Source organism: Diadema setosum, chromosome 9, assembly GCF_964275005.1.
Source record: "Diadema setosum chromosome 9, eeDiaSeto1, whole genome shotgun sequence".
Classification (NCBI taxonomy): Eukaryota; Metazoa; Echinodermata; class Echinoidea; order Diadematoida; family Diadematidae; genus Diadema; species Diadema setosum.
In genome coordinates, this window is record NC_092693.1 from 31,737,106 (window position 1) to 31,759,277 (window position 22,172).

At 38.7% G+C, this 22,172-nt stretch overlaps 2 protein-coding genes across 2 annotated transcripts in view; one reads left to right on the forward strand and one right to left on the reverse strand.

Annotated features, from left to right (window-relative positions):
- Positions 1-2,284: 2,284 nt before the first annotated feature.
- LOC140232535 (malonyl-CoA-acyl carrier protein transacylase, mitochondrial-like) lies at positions 2,285-10,913 on the reverse strand. Its single transcript, XM_072312633.1, has 6 exons — positions 10,837-10,913; positions 8,139-8,922; positions 7,561-7,687; positions 6,926-7,013; positions 5,790-6,010; positions 2,285-5,240 (listed from the first exon to the last, which is right to left on the reverse strand). Exons 2-6 carry the CDS (start codon positions 8,888-8,890, stop codon positions 4,845-4,847), a joined length of 1,584 nt encoding a protein of 527 aa, XP_072168734.1. The 5' UTR covers positions 8,891-8,922; positions 10,837-10,913; the 3' UTR covers positions 2,285-4,844.
- Positions 10,914-11,107: 194 nt separating this feature from the next.
- LOC140232991 (beta-1-syntrophin-like) overlaps positions 11,108-22,172 on the forward strand; it is a 91,352-nt gene continuing 80,287 nt past the window's right edge. The window contains exon 1 of the mRNA XM_072313096.1: positions 11,108-11,675. Within this exon, the coding sequence (XP_072169197.1) occupies positions 11,108-11,675 (568 nt within the window). The remainder of the gene's footprint in view (positions 11,676-22,172) is intronic.

The following is a 22,172-nucleotide window of genomic DNA, read 5'->3' on the forward strand; positions in this document are numbered from 1 at the left end:
ACAAAACAACCAAAAAAATTGAAAAAAACTGACCAAAAAACATTAAAAACTAAAAAGAAAAATAAAACTTTGAAAAAAAACCTCACTAAGTGTTTGCAATAAAGTGTATTTATTTAGTGTCACCATAGAGTGGGTATGGATGATGGTGCTTTGATGTGAAGTCGCTGTTAATTAGTGGAGTACATCAGGGCCGCGTTTCATAAAAAGTTGATATGATAGCAACTATTGCTGGAATGGCAATTGTCATGACAACGACAAGAATCCAGCTTCCTGATTGGCTGTTGCTATTGGAAGTTGCCATTCCAGCAAGAGTTGCCATCCTAACATCTTTTATGAAATGGGGCCCAGAACTAATGTTCCACTGAATTTGAAATCATTGGTTTTGTTTGGTGAGCTGTATGTTTGTTTGGTTGTTTTTGTTTGTTTGTTTGTTTGATGAGTTGTTTCGAAGTATGGAGCAGAATTTGGAAGTTTTCTGTACAGAAGTGTGCTCAGCAAAGTAAATGACCCAGTAGTGCATGTCTTGTCTAGATTAATGTTATTCCTGTATCACCCTACTCTGCAATTTCATCTCCATACACACCCAATCAGTTCTTCTAAATCATAGCGAAATTGTATCAAATTTTCTTCTTTCAGTGAATACAGGGGGATACTGCATGAAAACTCTTGCTAAAAGGTTAATGCTCTAAAGGGGAAGGCTAGTAACTGATCAGTGGGAATCAGTGGGAATGCTGGGGGATGATTGTTCCAATCCTTGTGGGATTCATTTAAGAGTACATTATATTTCTATTGTTGTGTGAAAATTATTTGCTTCAGAATGGTCTCATATTTAAGTAATGTGCAGTTTAATGTTTCCAGGTTAGCATGCCTCTACAGTGATGGGGCATTAAACTGCACATTACTTGAATATGAGACCATTCTGATTCACACAACAATGTACTCTTAAATGAATCCTGTAAGAATTGGAACAATCATCCCCCAGCATTCCCACTGATCAGTTACTAGCCATCCCCTTTAAGATTAAAGGGAAATTAAAAAATAATATATAATTATATACATGCATAGTGTGTGTTGATTAAATGCAGAAATAGTAGTACAACAGTGAAGTATGAGTAAAATTGGACAATCTGTTCAAAAGTCAAGAATTTTTTAAAGTTTTGCTACCTGAACTGCTGGAAAAGAAGGCTACAACAATCTGTGATGTCATACATGGACAATGAAATGAAGAAAATGTAAAGATAATGTTTAATTTTTTTTTGGGAAACTTAAACGTTCCTGTTCTATGTTTCTGTTCCTCTTATACTGAGGACTATTGCAGTCTATGTTTGGAACATTATTGTATTCTTTATCTGGTGTGAGTTTGTTTGTTGTTTGCCATTTTCTTCTCTGTTGTCATGTTTGAACATAGCAATATCTATCTTCATTTTCTCGTATTGGGGTCATCACAAACTTTCAGATCTGTGGTTTTATCATTTTGTGGGACTCGCTTGTAGTTAAAGAGGCAAGGAGCTTGTCATCGACGATAAGCTACCTTCAAGGATAGGCTTCGTGGTGTGGAAGCACATCGTAGTTACGGGGGCAAGAGCTTATTCTCAACATAACTTGGAAGCTAAGGATCAACGTCTAAACGTAACTAATGTATTCACAGTCATAATTGCATGATCAGCATTGCTATCACCCTTTCCCAACATTCCTAACTTTTTTCTGAGCAAATCATGCAATTAAGTCAACCATACATGCTCTCCTTTTCAACAATCCCCATTACAGCATACTCCCATTACAAGTCTAACAAACACAGTTTATAACATAAATCTTGTTACAATGAAGCAAAAAGCCAGGTTCCAAAATTATTATCTACATGTACCTTAAAATGCTTTATCGTTCGGTTATAATGAAATTTTGATATAATGAATGAAAACTGCTGGTAAGGAGGACTTCGTTATATCAGGAGTCGCCTGTATAAACTATCACAGTCGCTGTTGCTGGCATTGAGAAACACAATGAATAAGGGGAATTAGGGGTACACTCCCTGCATTCTTGCTAGATCTCACTCATTCAAACAGTTGCCAACAGCTGGCGATACAGCATATGTCAAGGAGCATTACACACATCAACATAAGCATTGTACTCCTACAGTATCATGAATTTTACACTTGCCCCCCCCCCCCACACACACACACACACATGCAGACACATTCACATGCAACCTGTTAATTCATGGGCAAGCAAAAGTCAACAAAGCAGAAAATTAAACCACTATGCTGAGCATTCTTCTCGTTTTGAAGTATTTTTTTATCAAAACAAGTGTATCCAAGCTATGCAACACACTTAACATAACATATGTATTATGTCGCAAAGTTTGTTGTATCTGTGACTTACTTGTACCTCTGTAACTTTGACAGATACACCTGGGATGTGCAGTGAATCATATTTTTTTATGTATGTACACGGTACATGTTCAATGAAAAAGTAAATATGACGAATAAATTATTGATATGAGACCCCTTCATGTAAAACTAATACCGGTACATGTACCGTCTTCAGGGTTCCCACAGAAATTTGAAAACAGAATTCCATGACTTTTCCATGACTTTTCCATGACTAAATTGCTGCTTTCCATGACTTCTTTCTGACACGGTTTCCAAAATCAGACACAATATGATGGCCTCCACCTCCCCTCACAGCCTTCTGTTCCACCCACTACCTTACTCATGACATGTACATCTATTATCATTAGTATATGTCCCGGGAGTTATGTAGAATTTGGGATGTCACAAAACTGGGAAAAAGGAAATCATGAACACCAATTATAATAGCAGAGTATGATCACAGAGTATGAGAGTTGCGAGACACGACAAACTGGAAAGCTGCCATAGCCAAGAGGTAAATGCAATTCCATGACTTTTCCATGACTTTTCACAAATTTTCCAAATTCCCTGACTTTTCCCTGACTTTCCATGACCACAAATTTTTCCAGGATTTTCCAGGATTTCCCATGACTGTGGGAACCCTGCGTCTTACATTGAACCCATATTCTTCTTGCTACCTATTAGATTACATGGTCTACAGTAAGTTCTTATGACTCCCTTTCAGATTTGAAAGTCTGTAACAGGAAATAATTTTCCAACTCAAATTTGATTAGCAATTTCAGCTGATGAACAATATATCACATGGTATCCTGTACACGTCTATGGAAGAAAACTGCTACGTAAAAGTTAGTTTGTGTAGCAGTGGTGTAAAAATGCATAGCAAATTGTGATGCGATACCAGGAAAATTATTTGCTATGTAATATCAAGACTATATGAGAATTGTGTACTCAACTGTTGACATCTTGCAATTCACTTAGGACAGCTTCTCACTATGCTGTCCAACAATGTATTTTGAATAAAAGCGCACGATATGAGTTAACATCCTAATTAAATACAAGCCCAGGCAAAATCATGTATGGATGCACTGGTAACATTGCCAAGCCCCCTCAGGAATTTAGACCAAACCAGCAAAATTATATGGTGGGACCAAGGAATCACATGAGCTAAACACACATGTACAACATCAGTTTCTCCTTTTTGTCTTCTGCTGAAACAAACAAACAAACAAGCACCAAAAGATTTTGTAGAATATTGTAGGGTAGTCTCACTTCTTGGATGAGGGCTACTGAATGCAGATATCTCTGTTGAATGATCCCTGACTAAAATGATCATAATAAAATAGTATAGTCAAACATAATATATTAGTAGAATTGTGAATACATTATTCAGATCAGACCCATCCCCCCCCCAAAAAAAAAAGATAATTGTTACAAAAACTTTCATGACACCATGATTATTGTCACAATCTCATGCACCCGAGCTTAGGCGACAATGTCATAATTTAATCTCTCATTTATTTGTACATAATATAGAAATATAACCAAATGATGTATATATAGATTAAGTCTGCAACTAAAATGCCTCTTGAATAAGTCATTGCTCTATGATTACAACTCAAGAGCATGATACCAATGATATAATTTCTTCTTCTTGAATTCACTTGAAAAAAAGAAAGAGAAAATTGTGTACAAAACCACTGGGATATTTCTCGGAAGACTCAGAATTCCTCAACTTTTTATTTTGTTATCAGCTTTGATAAATTGATATCTTTTTTTTTTTAGTATTATTTTATTACATTCATTACCATCACCTTGAACACAAACTGGGGTTTTTCTTGCACGGAATATCATGAATTTGACTGGAACAACTTGCTCCTCAGAACTATGAAATGACCAGAGTAACTGCATACATCAGTCAATTATAACCGCAGATAAACCTTCTATAAAATAAATGTGTTTTAAACAGCAATTCATATGAGACCTCATCTCGTTTTCTTCTCCAAATTGCAACATGCAACACTTCAGAAATCTGTTGACTACATTTGACAAAAAAGGCAGCGTGTCCAACTTTGCTATTGAGAGGTGTAGAGTATTTTATTTGCAAATCTCATCTGAAAAATTGGCATTGTTTTATCGATGCACCGACCCTGTAAACGAGTTAGCAGGATACTGTTTACACCATATATTTCCCAAGGTTTTTGTTTTCACAACTATCTAGAGTTGGGTCCTATTCTCAAATTTTAAAATATGTGAAAATATCATCTCTGATCCAGAAATGAATACAAAATGCACACATACATTAACAACCTATTGCTGTACTCCATGACTGCAAATTTAACCATTCACAAAATTGTTGGAAAGTCCAGATTCCCATTAAAAAAAAAGAAGAACAAGAATGGGCTCTGTATACAGTGAACAGAAGAAAGTAGATTGTTCTTTTACTGGAAGAGGAAAAGAAATATCTCTATGAATGGATTACACCGCCACACTTGCCAGTGATTGAGATGCCTTGAGGTTGTTTCTTTTCAGTATAGAGCCGAGCTGTTTTCCCGGACCGAGCTCGTACGTGAACGGGAAGGCCATGTTCTTGGGGCGCTGATAAATGTTGTGCATTGTCTGTTCCCACATCACCGGCTCAGCTACCTGTCGCTTCAGCTGCCTCCGGATGTGCTTCGGGCTGCCGTACGTATTCCCATCCACGTTCGAGTGCACGGAAATGACGGGTGTTTCCACAGCGACGGAGGCAAGAGCCTTGGCCAGGGGTTCCTGGACGCTGCTCATGAGAGGGGTGTGGAATGCTCCGCTGACCGGAATTGGCCTCACCATCTTCAGGTCAAACGATTTGGACATCTCTTTGATGAAAGACAGAGCCTGGTAGGAAATCAGAAGGTATTTGTGTGCAGTGTAAATGACTGATGACATTGGCTGGCTACAAGGGGAAAATGACAACATGTAAAGATATTTGGCCTTATCAAGGGAAATACCTGTTGTTGAAAACGATTATCATCAAAATGAGTCTGTGCTTAAAATGCAATCAAAATGAGCTTTAAAGATTCAGGCACCAAAAGAGTGAATGATTCAATATTAAATCTTCATTTCCATACTGCTTTATAGTCATGGGATGATTCAATGTACAGTGCACTCCCGTTATAATGAACACGGTTATAACGAAATTCTGGTTACAAGGAAGTAAAAATTGAGACCGCAACAATATCCACTCCATGTTTTTCATTGTTTATTTGTTCGGTTATAATGAAATTTCAAAATAACGGAAGAAAACTGCTGGTCCTGAGAATCTAAAAAAAGTTCCTGCAAACTTTTTGACCTCGTCAGTGAGACAATTCACCATGTAAAGCACATTGATCACTTTGACTGCAAATGCACTGTACAATAGATTGTTCATTATCATTATCACTATACCTCACTGTGACCTGCAAGCACTCTTGCATCTGGATAGAGGTAGTTTGCCACACGACACACTGGGCCTTTGACACCATGGTGATTTCTGCAATATGTTTCAGCTTCTTTGCACACAAACTTGTACCTTGCCCGTCGCCCTCCTACGACAGATATCATCCCGCTCGACACCGCTTCTGATGCATGCTGCATCGCCTCAGCACGGACTTTGATGAGATATATGGCTGCCAAGCAGAATGACAAGGAAAATATAAGATTTTTAGCACAAACTTCAAGACCCTTTTGCACTGTACACAGAGACAGACAAGCTTTACAGACTTGTCCGAATTTCTAAACAGCAAAGACCTAGAAAGAGTATTGTCACAGGTGTCAATATAACACACATCAAGCGACTTCATTCTCACATACAGACAATGGGTTCGTGCAAGAATTCACTTTGCTGCCTTACACTAGACGAGTTTGACCTGAACTGATTCTTCTCTCTGACTCTTTTTTTTTTTTTCTGTCACGCAAGACTTTAGACATCTGTCAAGGAACAGAATTACCCGATCCTCCTTAACAAGTAAAATAGAATTCATAAATATGATGTAACATTCAGTTGATTGGTCATTGCAAAACTCTTGCCAACATTGTCGCAAATTCATGCTGGCTGTAATTGCGACAAGTGTTGTTTGTCCCTTTGCAACCTTGAAAAATAGATTCCTTTCATAAGCTGGTATATGGTAAAGGTAGGTATGATTGAGACCTTTCCCCGGAATAATGAAATTGGAAACTTCTTTATAATGGGGGGAAAACAGTACCATAAATTTCTTGTGAATCCATTCGGACCTCTAGAAAATTCCATGCATTATTCACAGTGCAAAAGGGGAGTGCATTCTCAAGTGACATGAAGTTAGTTAGGAAGGAAGGAAGAATGGATGGAAGGATGGACGGAAGGAAGGAAGGATGGACAGACAAACAACCCCAAAACATAATGCCTCCAGCGACACTTCTTGGTGGAGACATAAAAAACCCTGCAGCATATTACCCTAAGATTTTATACAAGGTGTTAGGAGTTATTATTCTTCAACCACGCAGAATTTTGTAAAAGGGATGTACGACCTTTGATGTGAGCTAGGATCCTCAGGTTAGATACTCACCATCTTCAAATGAGATTGACCCTGCAAAGACCAGTGCTGCAAACTCTCCTACACTGAAGCCTGTGGCAGCAACACAGTTCTCTATGGCCTTAAATAGGAGAGCCAAGAAAAAAACATAAACATCAACTGTAATCTGGGTAAATTGAGAGAAAACAGATAGAGGAGGCAGTCTGCATGCAGCATGGATACACAATCAAGCTTACAATGTCATTATTTTTGTAATGTTTGGAAGTGGGTTTCATAATGCATTCTGATTTATGGATGGTTCTTTCAGGTGATCTGAGTAATCTGCGAACCCTTCACTTGTGTCGTAGTTGTTACGCTAAAACCGAGTTTTTAAATAGCACTAAATTTGGTTGCTGTTAGGTAGGATGAGGTCAGATAAAGCTTCCTTGGTAAGGAAATCTTTGGTTTGCATGTTGCGCACAATATTTGTGAGAAGTAAGAAATTCCCTCATTGGTTTTCAAAAGAGTACAACAAAGTCAAGTAAATACTCATAGAACCAGAAAGACCTGGCTTGGTTTGCTCTAAAATGATAATGCTCCCTCCCCCACCCCCTCGTCACACAAGCTATTTCAACACACTTGTTCTTTATCTCTTGACTAACTGGGCATTCTTATATCGCCTGCATTACCTTTGGCATTTCTTCCTTGAGTTTCTCCACGGCAGCCAGGGATGTCACCACCACAGCAGGCTGGCAGTGTATCGTCCTGTCAAGTTCTTCTGCTGGTCCGTTGAGGCACAGTGCTAGTAGATCATAACTAAAAGGGATGGGAAAAAGGGAAACAAGGGGTGGGGTGGGGAGGTGATAGGTTATCCACGATATGTATATGCTTCATACATGTGTGTGTGTGTATGTTCAAAGCATGGGAAAAAAAGCTAAAAAAAAAAAAAATATCCATAACTGATGTCATTTTATGACAGCATATTGATGCTACAGAGTATTCAAAACTTATATTACATACATGGGTATGTTTTCTTTCTTTCTCAAATCAGCCAAATCGCTCAGAATTAACTCCACCATGAATCCAAAAGGACAATAGGTACTTTCATTTAGGTATGTGTATTCTATGCATCACACTTTCACAGAAAATAAAAGCAGCTGATAATGTAGAATGAAATAAAATTCAAACAGTTTATAATTACATGGCCAACCACCATATAGGCACGATACAATTCTATCCAGTTCTACATTAATATGGTTGTCTTTACCCCAGAATTTCGGATGCAGCTGCAAACATCTCTTCCACGTTGGGGTACTTCAGCAGTCCCCGCCCCATGCCTACAAACTGTGACCCTTGACCTGGGAACAAGAGGACTGATGTCTCCGAGGGATCTTGCATTGGTCTTTGTCGCTGCTGTCCTCCTCTCTCAGTATCAGTCCTGCCTTTGTCATCCCCAAAGTCAAATTCTTCGCTTGATGTATCATGTGTTTTAGCATCATCCAGAAGCGCCTTTATTCCTGCCCTCCTGTCCCTGGCAGACAGTTCCCTGCTGTTTTCTCTATCATTGCCAGATTGTGAAAGATCCTGTCCTACATCTGCATCATCTCCCTTTGAATTACTGTTGTGATTCAATGAGGTGGACAGCTGACATGATGGTTGCTTAAAACTTGCTTCCCGCCTGCCGCAAATGCTTTCAGCACTGAGCCTGAGTGGTATCCCTGACTTTGCTCTTTTCGCACTTGTTGTATGATACGTCCTTTCCATTCGTTGCTGGCAACCAAACTCACATTTTGCCAAGCCTCGCGGCAGCAACAAATTGTTTCTCCTCCTGGTGTTGTTACTGTATGTAAATGTAGCAAAAGAACTGCAGGAGATGTCTCTTCCATTTGCACAGCCCCATTGTGAAGCGGAGATGGGAAAGGATTCATGGCCGCTGAACCCCACATTGCGGCATCTCTGTAAGAATCTCCATGCCAAAGTGTGTCTGCTTTGAAGCAGCCAATCAGCAACCTTTGACATCACTGATTATTCTCGCAGAGCCAAATTTTGATCTAGAAATAGAATGAGACACAACAAGATTATATGACACTGTCACTTTTTGGACTGTATCAATAGTACCTGGTAATAAATGACAACATTAAAATGATACACATCATTATGTAGAACACAGCTGGTGACAATGTTGTCAGTACTGCTCAATTTATGAAGTTTTTACACAAAGTTATATCAGTCACATTTAAGCATTCATGGATGCTAATAGCTTAAGTTAAAGTCACTGTCAATGTGGAAGTGATAGCCTTATAAAGAAATATCTGTTGCTTTTAATAGTCAACAGATGCTTAATGGAGGTTCTCATGTATTCTTTACTTTTTTTTTCCTCATGTGTGCACTAAATCATCATGACTTTACCCAACCAAACATTACTGGAGATCTCTCACTGATACATTAATGTGTGATTTACATCTTATATCTGTAATTACAATAAAAACAAGCTACAGCATTTTTCCTGAATTTGTTTCAAACAATATCTCAGGAAAGGCAAACTAATTCAAGACTGGTTTAGACAGTCCCTTGCTTGTATATTTGTATGTATCAAACAAAGTGATCTACTTGTAGAGTTGTAGTAAGTACAGAGTAGTATGGTCTCAGATGCTTTGCATAATTTGTATTTCAATGTTTTTTTAAGTTTTCCAAGATTCCAAGCATACTGAACATTTAAATATGCTGGATATTTCGTGAGGTTTTTATTTTTGCGAATTTGTGAATAGCATCATGCACCAATATTAAACTCTGATCCTGACATGAATGTGATGTGCATGCATTTTTCCGTTCAGTTGTACAGCTCTTGCTCTAGATAGTTTTCTTCCCATCCCTGAAGTGTAGGTTATGTTATGTTACTGTTGTAAGCTGGTTATTAGGGAGTCACGCTACACATATTACACACGCACACAGTCTCTTTAATGGATGCCGTCATTTAATTGCAGCTAAATCCATTCCTTCTGTATTTCAGACAGTTTATTATGGTCTTGTCACCGAGCTGGCTCTCCTTCAACTCTCTCCTAATAAGCTCCTCTTTTCATTCAAACTAAGCTTATGTTTAATTGTTGTTGCGTCTTGCCAATGACGCAACATAACGCATAACAATTACGCGCAACAAAGTAACTCATGGTATAAACATTAACAAAGACTTAAAAGTTAATACGTCACAATATAAAATGGCGCGTATACATACGTCACAATCCTATCCTATATAGAACATTACACTTTTGCCAATGGTCAAATTTAGGTAAAGCCAGTTTAATCTAAAGTAAAAAGGGCGGCCAGCGCGTGTAGACTTTTATGTGTAAATATTTTACTGGATGTTTAATGAAAAAACAAACGTTTTTCATCAATTTTTCTTCAGACAGAATGAGTGTAAAGTAATCTATATCTCCCTGGAAAACGACGAAACTAGGTCTAGTGGTCTACTTTTAATTGAATTTCAGAACACAAATACACAAAAATCAAGATAGCTTATTATAACACATTTTTAAACATATGGGACTGCGCACAACAAACGTGGATTAAACGAGACATCATCCATCTAGCACCTAGAATACCGTATCCATAACATCATAGGCATTACAAAAAAGAAGAGAGAACTCACAACAGTTCTAACATAATAGACAAAGTAAAAGTTTTATTATGTATAGATCTATATGTGGATATGACATTCAACTCACATTTTCAGGCAGGTCAGTACCACTCATCTCACCGGAAGTTTGCATGGAAAGAACGATTCTGCCCGCTTGGCAGGGGATGTCTTAACATTATATTTTTGATGCCTGACTACAAATCTGTTTATCCTCGCTTAGCCAGCATATTATGCTGTGAATTGAAAATTTATTAATATCATTGGTGTGACGCATTGTTTCGATACATTTTGAATTCCATATTACCTCATAATATCGCATACTAGTAGTTACCCTCCTTCGGAATGTAGTCGTCCACTAGCGGCTCCTCTTTGTAGTGTAGGGTTTCATTCTCGGGCAACTCCAGCACTCCTGCGATCGAGCGAGGATCGAGGCGAACTGGTGGGAAGAATACGGCGTCAGCTCGGTGAGCCGAAGTGACGTGAGGCGAGGGAAGCAGTACCACAAGTATTATGTCACAGTCTGCTGCACTACCTCCGTCGAGCATTTGAAATTACATGCTACATAGGCAAAACGCGGTAATTCGGGCAGCTTCAGCGCGCCGATGAGCCAGGGTAGTCGAAGCGAGATGAAGATGGCTGCCGCTGGTGTCGCAAAGTCGGGGCTTCTCGAGGTACTCGTTCGTGATCAGTGGTGCCGCATTTTGGCCGCCCTGGACGAGGAAGCCCTTACAATCAGCCTTGAGGATGGACACGATATCAATGGCGTTAGCAACGGGAATAACGACGGCGTCAACAAGGCCAATTCGTCGACGACTTCATCGTCAGGTCATCATCCGGCTTCCGGGAGAAACGATTCCATACGATACTCGGATTACATGCATCACACACACGGCGGCGACACAATCCCAGATTCCATCGCAAATCAGAAGAGAGTGATCCGCGTTGTCAAGCAGGAGGTCGGTGGTCTGGGCCTCAGCATCAAGGGCGGGAAGGAAAATAAAATGCCCATCATCATCAGCAAGATTTTCAAAGGCCTAGCCGCAGACCAGACGGAAGCTCTGTATGTTGGGGACGCTATCTTGTCCGTGAACGGGGAGGACCTGCGAGATGCCACTCATGATGAAGCTGTGAGATTGTTGAAGAGATCCGGTAAAGAAGTCACTCTCGAAGGTGAGCAAAACATTTTCAACTGATCGTCCAGAGCCATATGTTTCTCTCTGAATGCATTTTCAAATTTGTGATGTAGCTAGAACTGTAGTCTCAATAATATGTGACCCAGGCTTTCTGGAGTCAGAGATTTAATTCTAATATCAGTCTAGAATTTAGGTTTTAGGTTTTCAGGGGTTTTAGTGTTTGTTTTTCTTTTTAACATGAATGAACAACAAAGTATATATATAATACAGAAACATATAGTGACTGGTTTATCATGGGTGTATGCAAGGGGGGGTCGGGAGGGTCGTACGACCCCCCCAAATTTTCAAAAGGTCCACTTTTTGTAAAAGATATTTTTGTTTTTTGAAGGCTTTTTACTCTATATAGGCCTACAACAGGAAAAAAAGTGACCAGGTGGTGTTCCAGCAAATTGTCAAAAACCTTGTAGAGGGTCTAAATTTCGTAACTTAGTTTTAAAATGCCATAATTTACCTTATTTCTAAGCCGCACTGCCATATGCCGAAAAAGTCATGTTTGTATGCACCAAATGGCCCCATTTTAAGATATAAAATTCAAAAACTCCCTACTGTGGGAGGGGGTGTCCCCCCTCCCACACCCTCCCCCCGCTCGGTCGCTCCGCTCCCTCGCAAAGGTAAAGGTCCAAAATTTTTGATTACAACCCCCCCAGAAAAAATCCTGGATACACCCCTGTTTATGTAGGCCTGCTGTTGGCATATATTCTCAGCTGAAATTGCAATTGTATATTGCCAAGAAATATCTTGTGGTTTTTGTTTTTCTCACAAGTTTTGTTATAGATCGTACTATATCCTCAAGTCGTTATCTTGTTAGCTTGTTGGACAGTTTTATTCTGTTTTGTTAAAGGACAAGTTCACCTTCACATTTAGGATTGAGAGAATGTAGCAATTAGAATGACACATCATTGAAAGTTTGAGGAAAATTGGACCATCTGTTCAAAAGTTAGGAATTTTTGAAGTTTTTGTGCTGGATGAGAAGACTACTGCAGTGTATGATGTCACATGCATACAACAATATAACGAAAATATGAAGAGAATTCCACAAAATTCATCTTTTGAAAAAAGTACACATTCCCTTGACTCGTTACTGACATATGTTATGGGTAATATTATTCCCATTGCCTTTAGAAAGAGGCAAGTCAAGTGCTCTTTTATTATGCAAAAAAAGTGAAAATATGTTGAATTTTCTTTACATTTTCTTTATACTATTGTACTCATATAACATCACGAGCCTTAGTAGTCTCCTCATCCAGCGGTTCCAACACGAAAACTTTAAAAATTCATAACTTTTGCATCAAATGTCCAATTTTCCTCAAACTTTCACTGATGTATTCTACTAATATTGCTGCACTCTCTCAATCCTTATGTTTATGAAGGTGAACTTGTCCTTTAATTTAATGATTGATTTTGTGTGTGTGTGTTCCGTTTTGCTTCTTTTGATGCATGCTTTTACCTGAGTTGGACGGGTTCTTCATTTTGGTCTTGGTTGCCCCAGAAAGATGATGAGCTTGTTGATTTGTCTAGCACTTTTTGGGCAGTCATGATTCATACATGATTGACTTTACAAGGACATGTTTTGTTTTTATGAATTTCATAATCTTTGTACAACTTAAGGAGAGGAGGACCATTTAACTACATTTGTCAGCATTACAAGTGATAGAGCATTTTACTCATATGGGGGATATTTATGCAAACTGGTATGATTGAATACAATACATCATGGTCTATGTATACTTTGAAGATTTACACTGAAAAAAAAAAAATTGCGTGGGATGCATGTACATCCTGAAGAGGTAGCACCTTTACTAGCTTACAAATGTACCATTCATTTAATAGTGTCACAACCAGTTAAAAAAAAATACTCTACTGCTACATGTCGCATTCATTAACTTCTACCGACTGCAGTCACCATTTCATTGCAGCATATATTTGAGAAGGAATTCACACAACATCTGAAACACACATACCATTTACACAAGTGATATGAAAATACTGATTGAAAATTTTAAGGTATTCTATCACCATTAAAGAAAAGGACACAAGGGGGGGGGGGGTAGAGAGTAAGGGCAGAGAGATACAACGTAATAATTGGCAGTCAAATTGTCAGCTCTGTGCATTCAACTCACAAATGACCTTCACAGGTTGCATACAAGGTCCGTACATCTGGCCAGACACCTGCTAGCATTGTGTAGCTTCCTTTGTGACAAAGTAGGCATCGCTCTCTCATAGACTGCTTCCTCGCATCCTAATTGAAACGCGTCATTCTAAATGTCCCCACTTGCTTTTCAGCAGAGGAATGAGGGAAGACTGTTCCTCTTGAAAGCCCCCTTCACACCACTCAGAAGGTCATCCATATTTTTTTTCTCTGATAAAATGCCTTGTGTTATGTATTTTGATGTAGGAAAATATTTTTGTTCACAAGAGCACTTCGGCACAGTGATTTCCTTGGTCACCCTTGACAAATAAGACTGGTGTGTAACACTGCTTGCATTCGTCATATATTCAATGAATCTGGATTATAAATAGTTTAGTATAAAATATATTCTGATCTAATATTTTCTCTCTTTCTTTGTAATGCTGTTTTTACAACAAAATGGAAGTTGCACAAAAATATGTGTGGTAGTGTTCAATGATATGGAGGATTTCCTTTTGATAGAGCATAATAAGGTATAATATGCAATGGAAGTGACCGATTGTGACTTTATGAGGTTCAACAATCACTGGTACTTTAATATCTACCTTTCAGTCAACAAAACACAAAATAATATGTCCCTTCAATTTGCTGAATGATCAAATGAAATCAAAATATTACCAAGTTTAATCTCATCACGTTTTCTCTTTCCTGATTCTCTTTGAGGGTTTTGAGCTTCTTTTTTTTTGTGATTTATCAACATTGTTCACATTGGCTCTGGGAGTAGAGTTTATTGTTCCCATTACAATGGTCAAGTAAGAAATAACTGCATGCCTTTCCCACAATTCAGGGAGTAGAGCCTTGATGAATTCTGGAAGAATTTGTCTTTCTTTAATGTATTTCAATGATATTGTAGATCTCTAAAATCAGCACCTGTGTTCACCCAGCATAGAATGAGGCACACAGCTTTTATGATACATCATACATTTCTATGTACTCGGCACTGACTGAATCCCCTCTTTGCATGAGCATGAGAAGCCATTTACTTGTAGACCTTTTTTGGGACGTAAACAGACAGCACTCCCCACTGAATAAACTTTCACTCATGCATGTCATCTTAATCCCAGTTGGACCACTTTAATGACACGCTGCTCAAAAGGGCCAAGTGGTGTGATGTGTTTGTAATTCCCATTTTCACCCGAAGTCCCTTGATATTTATTTTGTGTGTGTAGCGCTTCTTCTAGTACAGATTCAATTTAGTGCCAATTTTGCCAGCCATAGTAAGGACTGAAAAAGGAAGAGTTAGAAATTCTCAGAGTGTTGGTCCCAAAAGCCAACAAGGGGAAAATCATTTTCATTGTCTGTTTTGTTGGCAAAAGATTTAGGCTGCGTTCATGCGAAACTAGAATTGCGTTTCTAAACGCATTTAGTCGCTAAACGTGTTTAGTTGCGTTGCGTTCATGTGATTTTTCCATTTAAACGCGTTTCAAAACGCCAATCTGAAACGCGGAAAAATGGGCATTTTGAATCATGATTCTGCCAGAATCACAATCGCAGAAACCGCATGAACGCAATCTTGATTTCAATCATGATTCTATGATGTCATTGTGCGCTGTGCGCATGCGTGTCTCACGGGGTATCCCGGCACAGCTTCTGGTTCTGTTCGCGCGCTTGTGTACATCTTGTGAATCGTGTGTTTCGGTACCATACCTGCACTAGTTTGTTTACATCAACGCCAGACACCGATTCTGTGCTATAGTATCTAGCTAGCTATTTATTATAATGATACATAATAATACATGTAATTACTCTCCGATTGAGTCGATAATAGTAATGGCTGCAGCTGTGTCTACCAAGGAAAACGACGAAGAATTAAGATTTTTCCTCGATCTGTGGGCAGAGCCTGAATGCCACAGCTTATTGGAAGGTATTCACCGAAATAAAACGGAAAGGCATACAATAAACTGACTGATCAGTTGGCAGAAGGATTTAACTGGAGTTCAGGCTCGAGTTGCAGAAGAGACAAGGTCAAACTGCGCAGTGCGCTGCGCAATGGCAGTGAATGAGCTTAGCCAGAATCAGCGTTGCGAAAGCCCGCATGAACGCTCTTCCGCAGAGATCGTGATTTGAAACGCCGTTTTGAATCATGATTCATGTTTGTGATTCTGTCTACGAAATTCGCATGAACGCGCCCTTAAAGAGAGGACGCAGTGAAGTACATTGTATATGAAAGTTGTGAGGAATAGTAACCTCATAAGCTGCATATATGACAATATGAGAGAAAACAAATGAAAAAACAAACAAACAAACAAACAAACAAACAAACATGTGCATAAACCAAGTTATCATCATTCCATTTTATATCTATAGTGTATCTTTTCATTAAAGTTGCACTGATGACTTTCCACAATGCACCCAATGTTCGTATGACTACGGCATCTTAGTAAAAGAAATTGCTGTATGCCATTGTGATTTTGCAAGTCTAATTTTTTGCGAATTAGGACTTCCTGACAACTTCACAAATTGGTTGAATTTGCGATTATGGAGAACAGAAATGGTTGGAGAAATTTACGTATGTATGTCACATTCAATTTCATGTCATTCAGAGTTAATTTTTTAGCATGTTTTTTAATTTGCGCATAGCACCAGACTTGCAAAATTCACAAAAATAAAACCCTGCAAAATATGCCATAATACAGTACATTTCACAATATTCCCAGAAACTTGTCATTGGCTAATAGAATGACTCTTGTAGCTTCCTCCGCCCTTCAGCTGTTTACACTGCTGTCATGCTTTGTTCAGTTATGTTCCCCCCAGAGAGTCATTAGGCACGAACACAGAATGACTTTCCTTAACGAAACACACAGATATGGTGCCTGGTACCATTAATTTTGTATGGGGATGAACATCTTACGTCAGAGAGCTAAACATATTCAAGCAAACCTTACTCCAAGTCAAGACCATACCCCTTTTGGATGTGCTTTCGGTAATTTGTGCCATCCAATGTCCAACATGGTAATGGTGACCCATTTCTACAATGACAGACAGGTATTTAGCTCTGAATGTTGTCATTACATAGGATTGTTTTACACAGTTTGCATTTGAGAATGAGAATTATCAATACGAAATAAGTTGAATTAACAAATGGGCCTACTAGTTAAGATGGAATGAGCACTATCAAAATGAAAGCAATAGATAAGTTGTAAAAAGAATATTTTATGCTTAGAATACTGGATTTTCCAGAACGAAAAAAAAAAAGTAATTTCTAAAGTAAGTGTACAGACTTTTCATAGTGACTTTGTTTACAACTAGACTTGGCAGGGAAAAATGTACATTATGTATACTACATGTAGGCCTACTGGGAAGCGAGATCATGAGGGCAGGGAGACTTCCAGATTGTATGTTGTGACAATTTACAATGTAGATCTATAGATACTGACAGAGGAGGAGGAGGCGATTTAATAATGCATCACGACATCCGGGGGTTTGAGACGGTGTAGAATGTCTCACCTCATGTTTGCCATATTTTTGTGGTTTGTTCTTGCTCTCATGGTGGTTTCAATAGGAGAAATCTTAAAATGACTCAACCTTTAGATTTTGTGCTGTATTGCTACACTGTATTTCAGCAGTGTAAACAGGGTATTGGGAAATAATGTAAGAACATAGTGTCCGAGATATGTTTACAAAAGTACATCTTTAAGTAGAATTTTGGGATGACAATTTTCTCTTAGAAATTATTTGAGAAATCATTTAAAGGGATGGTATAGTTTTGGTTGAGATGGGGATTCAGATTTCAACTTTTTGCAACATGATAAGAAAAACAACTAGTTAGAATATGAAATATTGAAGAGCATACAATTCTAAGAGGACTTGAAAGTTTATTTTATGAAAATTGGTTTGAAATGGCTGAGATATAAAAAAAAAGAAAAACACAGGGGTCCTCATAAAAGGTTTCTAATGATCTCACAAAAAGTTATCTGAATCCATGTGATATCTCAACCAAGACTACAACCATCCCTCGTGTAGATAATACACATGATTTGGCAGTACCCCAGTGTACCTTGCCAGGGATGTCATAATCACACAATCTCAGTTGCCATTCTGAGATACTGTAAAACATGAAATTTTCACGGCATGAAATATTTATGGATTGGAGCCGACGGCCTTTTTCGCAGCACGAAATTGCCTCTAACATTCAATGCATATGGTGTAGACAAGAACTTTCACATGCATTATAATTTTGCTAATCTTGGCTCTTGTGAAATTATCAAAATTAAAATGCTCGCAAACATTTCTTGTTTTACAGTTTAGTTCACCCAACATGTGAAAAACGTGACTAGCTGAGTCTCCTACAAGTACTATATCCCACAGCACGAAACTGGGTCACCCCAGACTGTACACAATGCTTCTGACTTTTGTTTCCTCATCTCAAGTTTTGCTTGTTGACAGAATGAGTCTCATCATACAGTACAGATGACAAGTGAAGGGTGTGAAAGTTGTTTAAGGAGCAAGTTCCTGATATCAATGACAATCAACTACCAGTCAATGAGCAAGGAACTATCACCCTGTGAAAAATAGCTTTAAAGTGGTTTCTTGATATGTGTATTTTCATAAATTTGCCAAGATTTTCTGAGTTAAAAGCAAAGGAGGCACAATGACATTCATAGTCCACTCTATGTGAATGTTTAGAACAATAGACTAGTACAGAATGATTTCATCAAAGAAACTATCTACATAGATGTACTTTTCGATTCCTCCCTGACTAGATATTAAGTTAGTGCAGTTAGAACAAAGTCACTTTGATGAATGGTTACAGTATGTTTTATGCACTGTATACAATATACTTGTGTGTCTGTAGGAAGTTGTTCAAGTGTGTTTGTTGGGGGGGGGGGGGGGATGGGAGGGGTGCCAATCTAACAATCTTAGAACCATTTTGGCTTCAGGCATTTTTTTTTTTCTTCCATCAGATTGCTGATGTATTTTTACAGTTGTGTTCACACCCACATCATTGTATGTTGTAGATTTTTGCAATTTCTTCAATAGAATACATGAACATCCAAAATGAAAAGTATGTTTTGTAAATAGGGCCTTTTAAATTGTTATGATGTTATTATTCACTTTACATTGTAAATATTTCTAAGGGATTTTTTTTTTCACTCTGATAGTTACAAAACACCAAACATTCCATGTTTTATGACATATCATAGCAAATGGAGTGTATCACATGCTCTTACATTATACCCAGTGCAGTATAGAGGCTTAGAAGTTGATTTCAATATTCCGACACTGATTGTCTGTCTTCTGAATTGATTGCCAAATGACTGAGTGCGATGTGTGGTGTATTCTGTGCTGGCAGGGTCCCAAACAGTGTCAAGCCGCTGCTGTGAATGCACATAATCCCACAATCAGACGTTTTTGCTGCACTGATTATGACAAATGTCCATTGTGCTCCAATATGAGTTGCACAGAATTCCAGTATGGCACCCCGAGGGGCTCGACTGCGGCAGGTAACTTATATAATTCTCAATATACTCTATTATACTCATACTCAAAATATTCCAGTATAGAATGGTCCATTGTGGTCGGCAGCCAGTTGTCAAATTCACTGAATGGATGTATTGAAGACGCTGAAGGAAGATATCAGCAATGCACATAACAGTATAGTAGTTCTCAAATGAGATAAAGATTGAGAGTAAGAAATTGGCAGTTAAAGGACCAGCGAGTGAGGGAGAGAGAGAGAAAAAAAAAAGAAGAGAAGCAGTGGGTATAAAGTATGATTTTTCATCGCTGTTACAAATCGAAAGTTTGAATGCTGCAGAGAATGTGACATCCAATGTAGAGTAGAGTGGCTTTGGAAGAATACAAACATCTACATGCACCAATGATAGAAAAAGTGCAAAAGATATAGGTCTCGCGTTAAATGAGTGACATGATGCGCAGATTCTCTGTATCATGCGACTATAGGCCCACAGATATCTCACAAACTGGATGACCATTGCTTATATTATTCATGAGTACTAGGTATGTGTTTTAAAACACTAAAAAGGGGAACAAATTTCTTGCAAAAAAAATATACATTGTATGTACAAGTGTGTACATTGTATGCATCAAGAAGAACAACACTGTTGCTGTGGACACAGCAAAGCAATTCAGCAATGAATCTGTGAAAATTTTAGTGAAATCAAGGACAGGGTTAGAACCATGATAATGTTGGTACCGGTACATTCAAAACTGCAGTCAGTTGGCACAGTGAAAAACAGACCTGTGACAGTATGATACACTGTAATTGGTTCCTTCATGCAAAAGGAAAAATTAACTTGTGATCTCTGAAAGAAAAGTAACAATATATTCCATGCTTGTGTCACCGCAGTCACCTGCATTCATGACCAATAATTTTCCAAGGCCCCCGTTGAATGTCATTTAGATACCCTGCAGACAGTTGTTTTTCTATGAATGTAAAGTTTCCCTTTCAATCAATAGTATGAGTTCTTCCTGTACAAGAGACCCTTCTCACACAAAGGTGATTCCAGTATGGGAAATTCAAAGGCTTGTCATTGCTCATTGGGTCCTGTAGAGTCAAGTGTTGTTATTTATCATGAACTATGTTTGGCACTCATGCAAGGCCATCCAATGGTACTGAATGGCATGCTTTGTGCAGTGTTCTGCCAGTTGCATACAATTGTATGTCATTTTTCCCAGACAATGAAAGGATGAAAAAACCCATCATTCTCTGAAATCAGTACAGTGTGTGATTGCTGAGAGTTTAAGGGATAGTTGGTTTAACATGCTTTCAATGAAGGTATTCATGCAAAATGAAATAAGGTTATTTTTTCTTCTTTTTTTTTTGTATTCCCTATATGTTAAACCTAATCAAATGTGAGCTTTTAATTCATTTAATTATTTCTTGTATTTATTTAATCCAGTCAAATTAGGTCATTTGATAGATATGATAATTTAATTGATCACTATATCAGGAGCTGTTGCAGCACAGAAGAATGTAAGCCCTATGTACACCACACACATAAGTTCTGCATTTTATAAATCAATCTTATTATCATTGTTCATTAATTGTACATTATGATTTTTACAGTGTGTCATAAGTCAGCCCTGCAATTTCTGTTATGCTTTACTTTTTATTTCAGGCATCTTCTGGCAGCTGGATGAAATAGAAATTACATTTCATTTAATGCTTTTGTTTGGAATTGTCAAAGGATCTTATGTATCCCGACTCGTTACCACTGAATAATGCAACGTATTATGATGTCATAGTCACGTGATCTAGGTGTTGATTTTTTTTTTTTTTTTCATTGCTGGAGGAAATATGGGATGTCTATCATTAAATGACATCATGTGAAATAATTCCTTCATCTCTCAGAATTTACATCAATGCTCAATAGTTTGCTGACTGATTTATTTTCTTTAGAGCTCTATTTATGTCTTGGGACCCATTTCATTTAAAAGAGTTTGTTATTTGTTTTGAATTGCAGGTTAAATAGTCATAGACTAATTGGTTGTTTTCTAGCCTCACTTTGAAATAATTGCCACCAATATCTTTATGAATCAAGTCACTGAGACCCCGTTTACAGTGCGAGGCTCGGCCGCGGCCGCGGCCGAGCCGCGGCCGAGCCGCGGCCGAGCCCAGCCCCGCTTCAGTGTAAACGCGCAAAAGGCCAAATGCGAGGCCAAAATTGGCCTCGCATTTGGCCTCGCTCTGGAGGTGGTCTCGGCCGCGGCCGAGCCGCGGCCGAGCCCGGCCTCTTCTTGGTGTAAACGCAAACTGGGCCAAATGCGCGGCCAATTGCGCGGCCAATTTTAGTCTGGCTTCCAAACCATCTGCCTGTATCTTTCGCTATTCAGGATATTAACCCCCTCAACGTCGAAAACTAGTATAGTTTAAGGTGGTTTTGTCCTGCAAAGGATTTTTTCCTTCGGCAAAGGCCTTTGCCCGAACGGCGACTTTGTCGCCACGGAATTCATTTGGCAAAGGGTCTGAAAACCAGACAATACCAAATTGCGTTTGTTTACAAGCAGAGCGCCACTACGACAAAATATTGAAAGGTTTGAATCAAAAGCGCGGCCGAGCCCAGCAGTGTAAACGGACAAAATTGCGAGGCTCGGCCGCGCAATTGAGGCCGGACTCGGCCGCGGCCGAGCCGCGGCCGAGCCCGGCCCCGCACTGTAAACGGGGTCCTAGTAATGAACTTGCTGTAAGTACACTTGGATTTAAAGGGATGGTACAGTATTGGTGGAGATGAGAATTGGGATTTTAAGTTTCTGCGAGATACCAAGAAAACGCTTATGAAATAGTACAGAGCATACCATTTTAAGAGGAATTCAAAGTTTATTTGA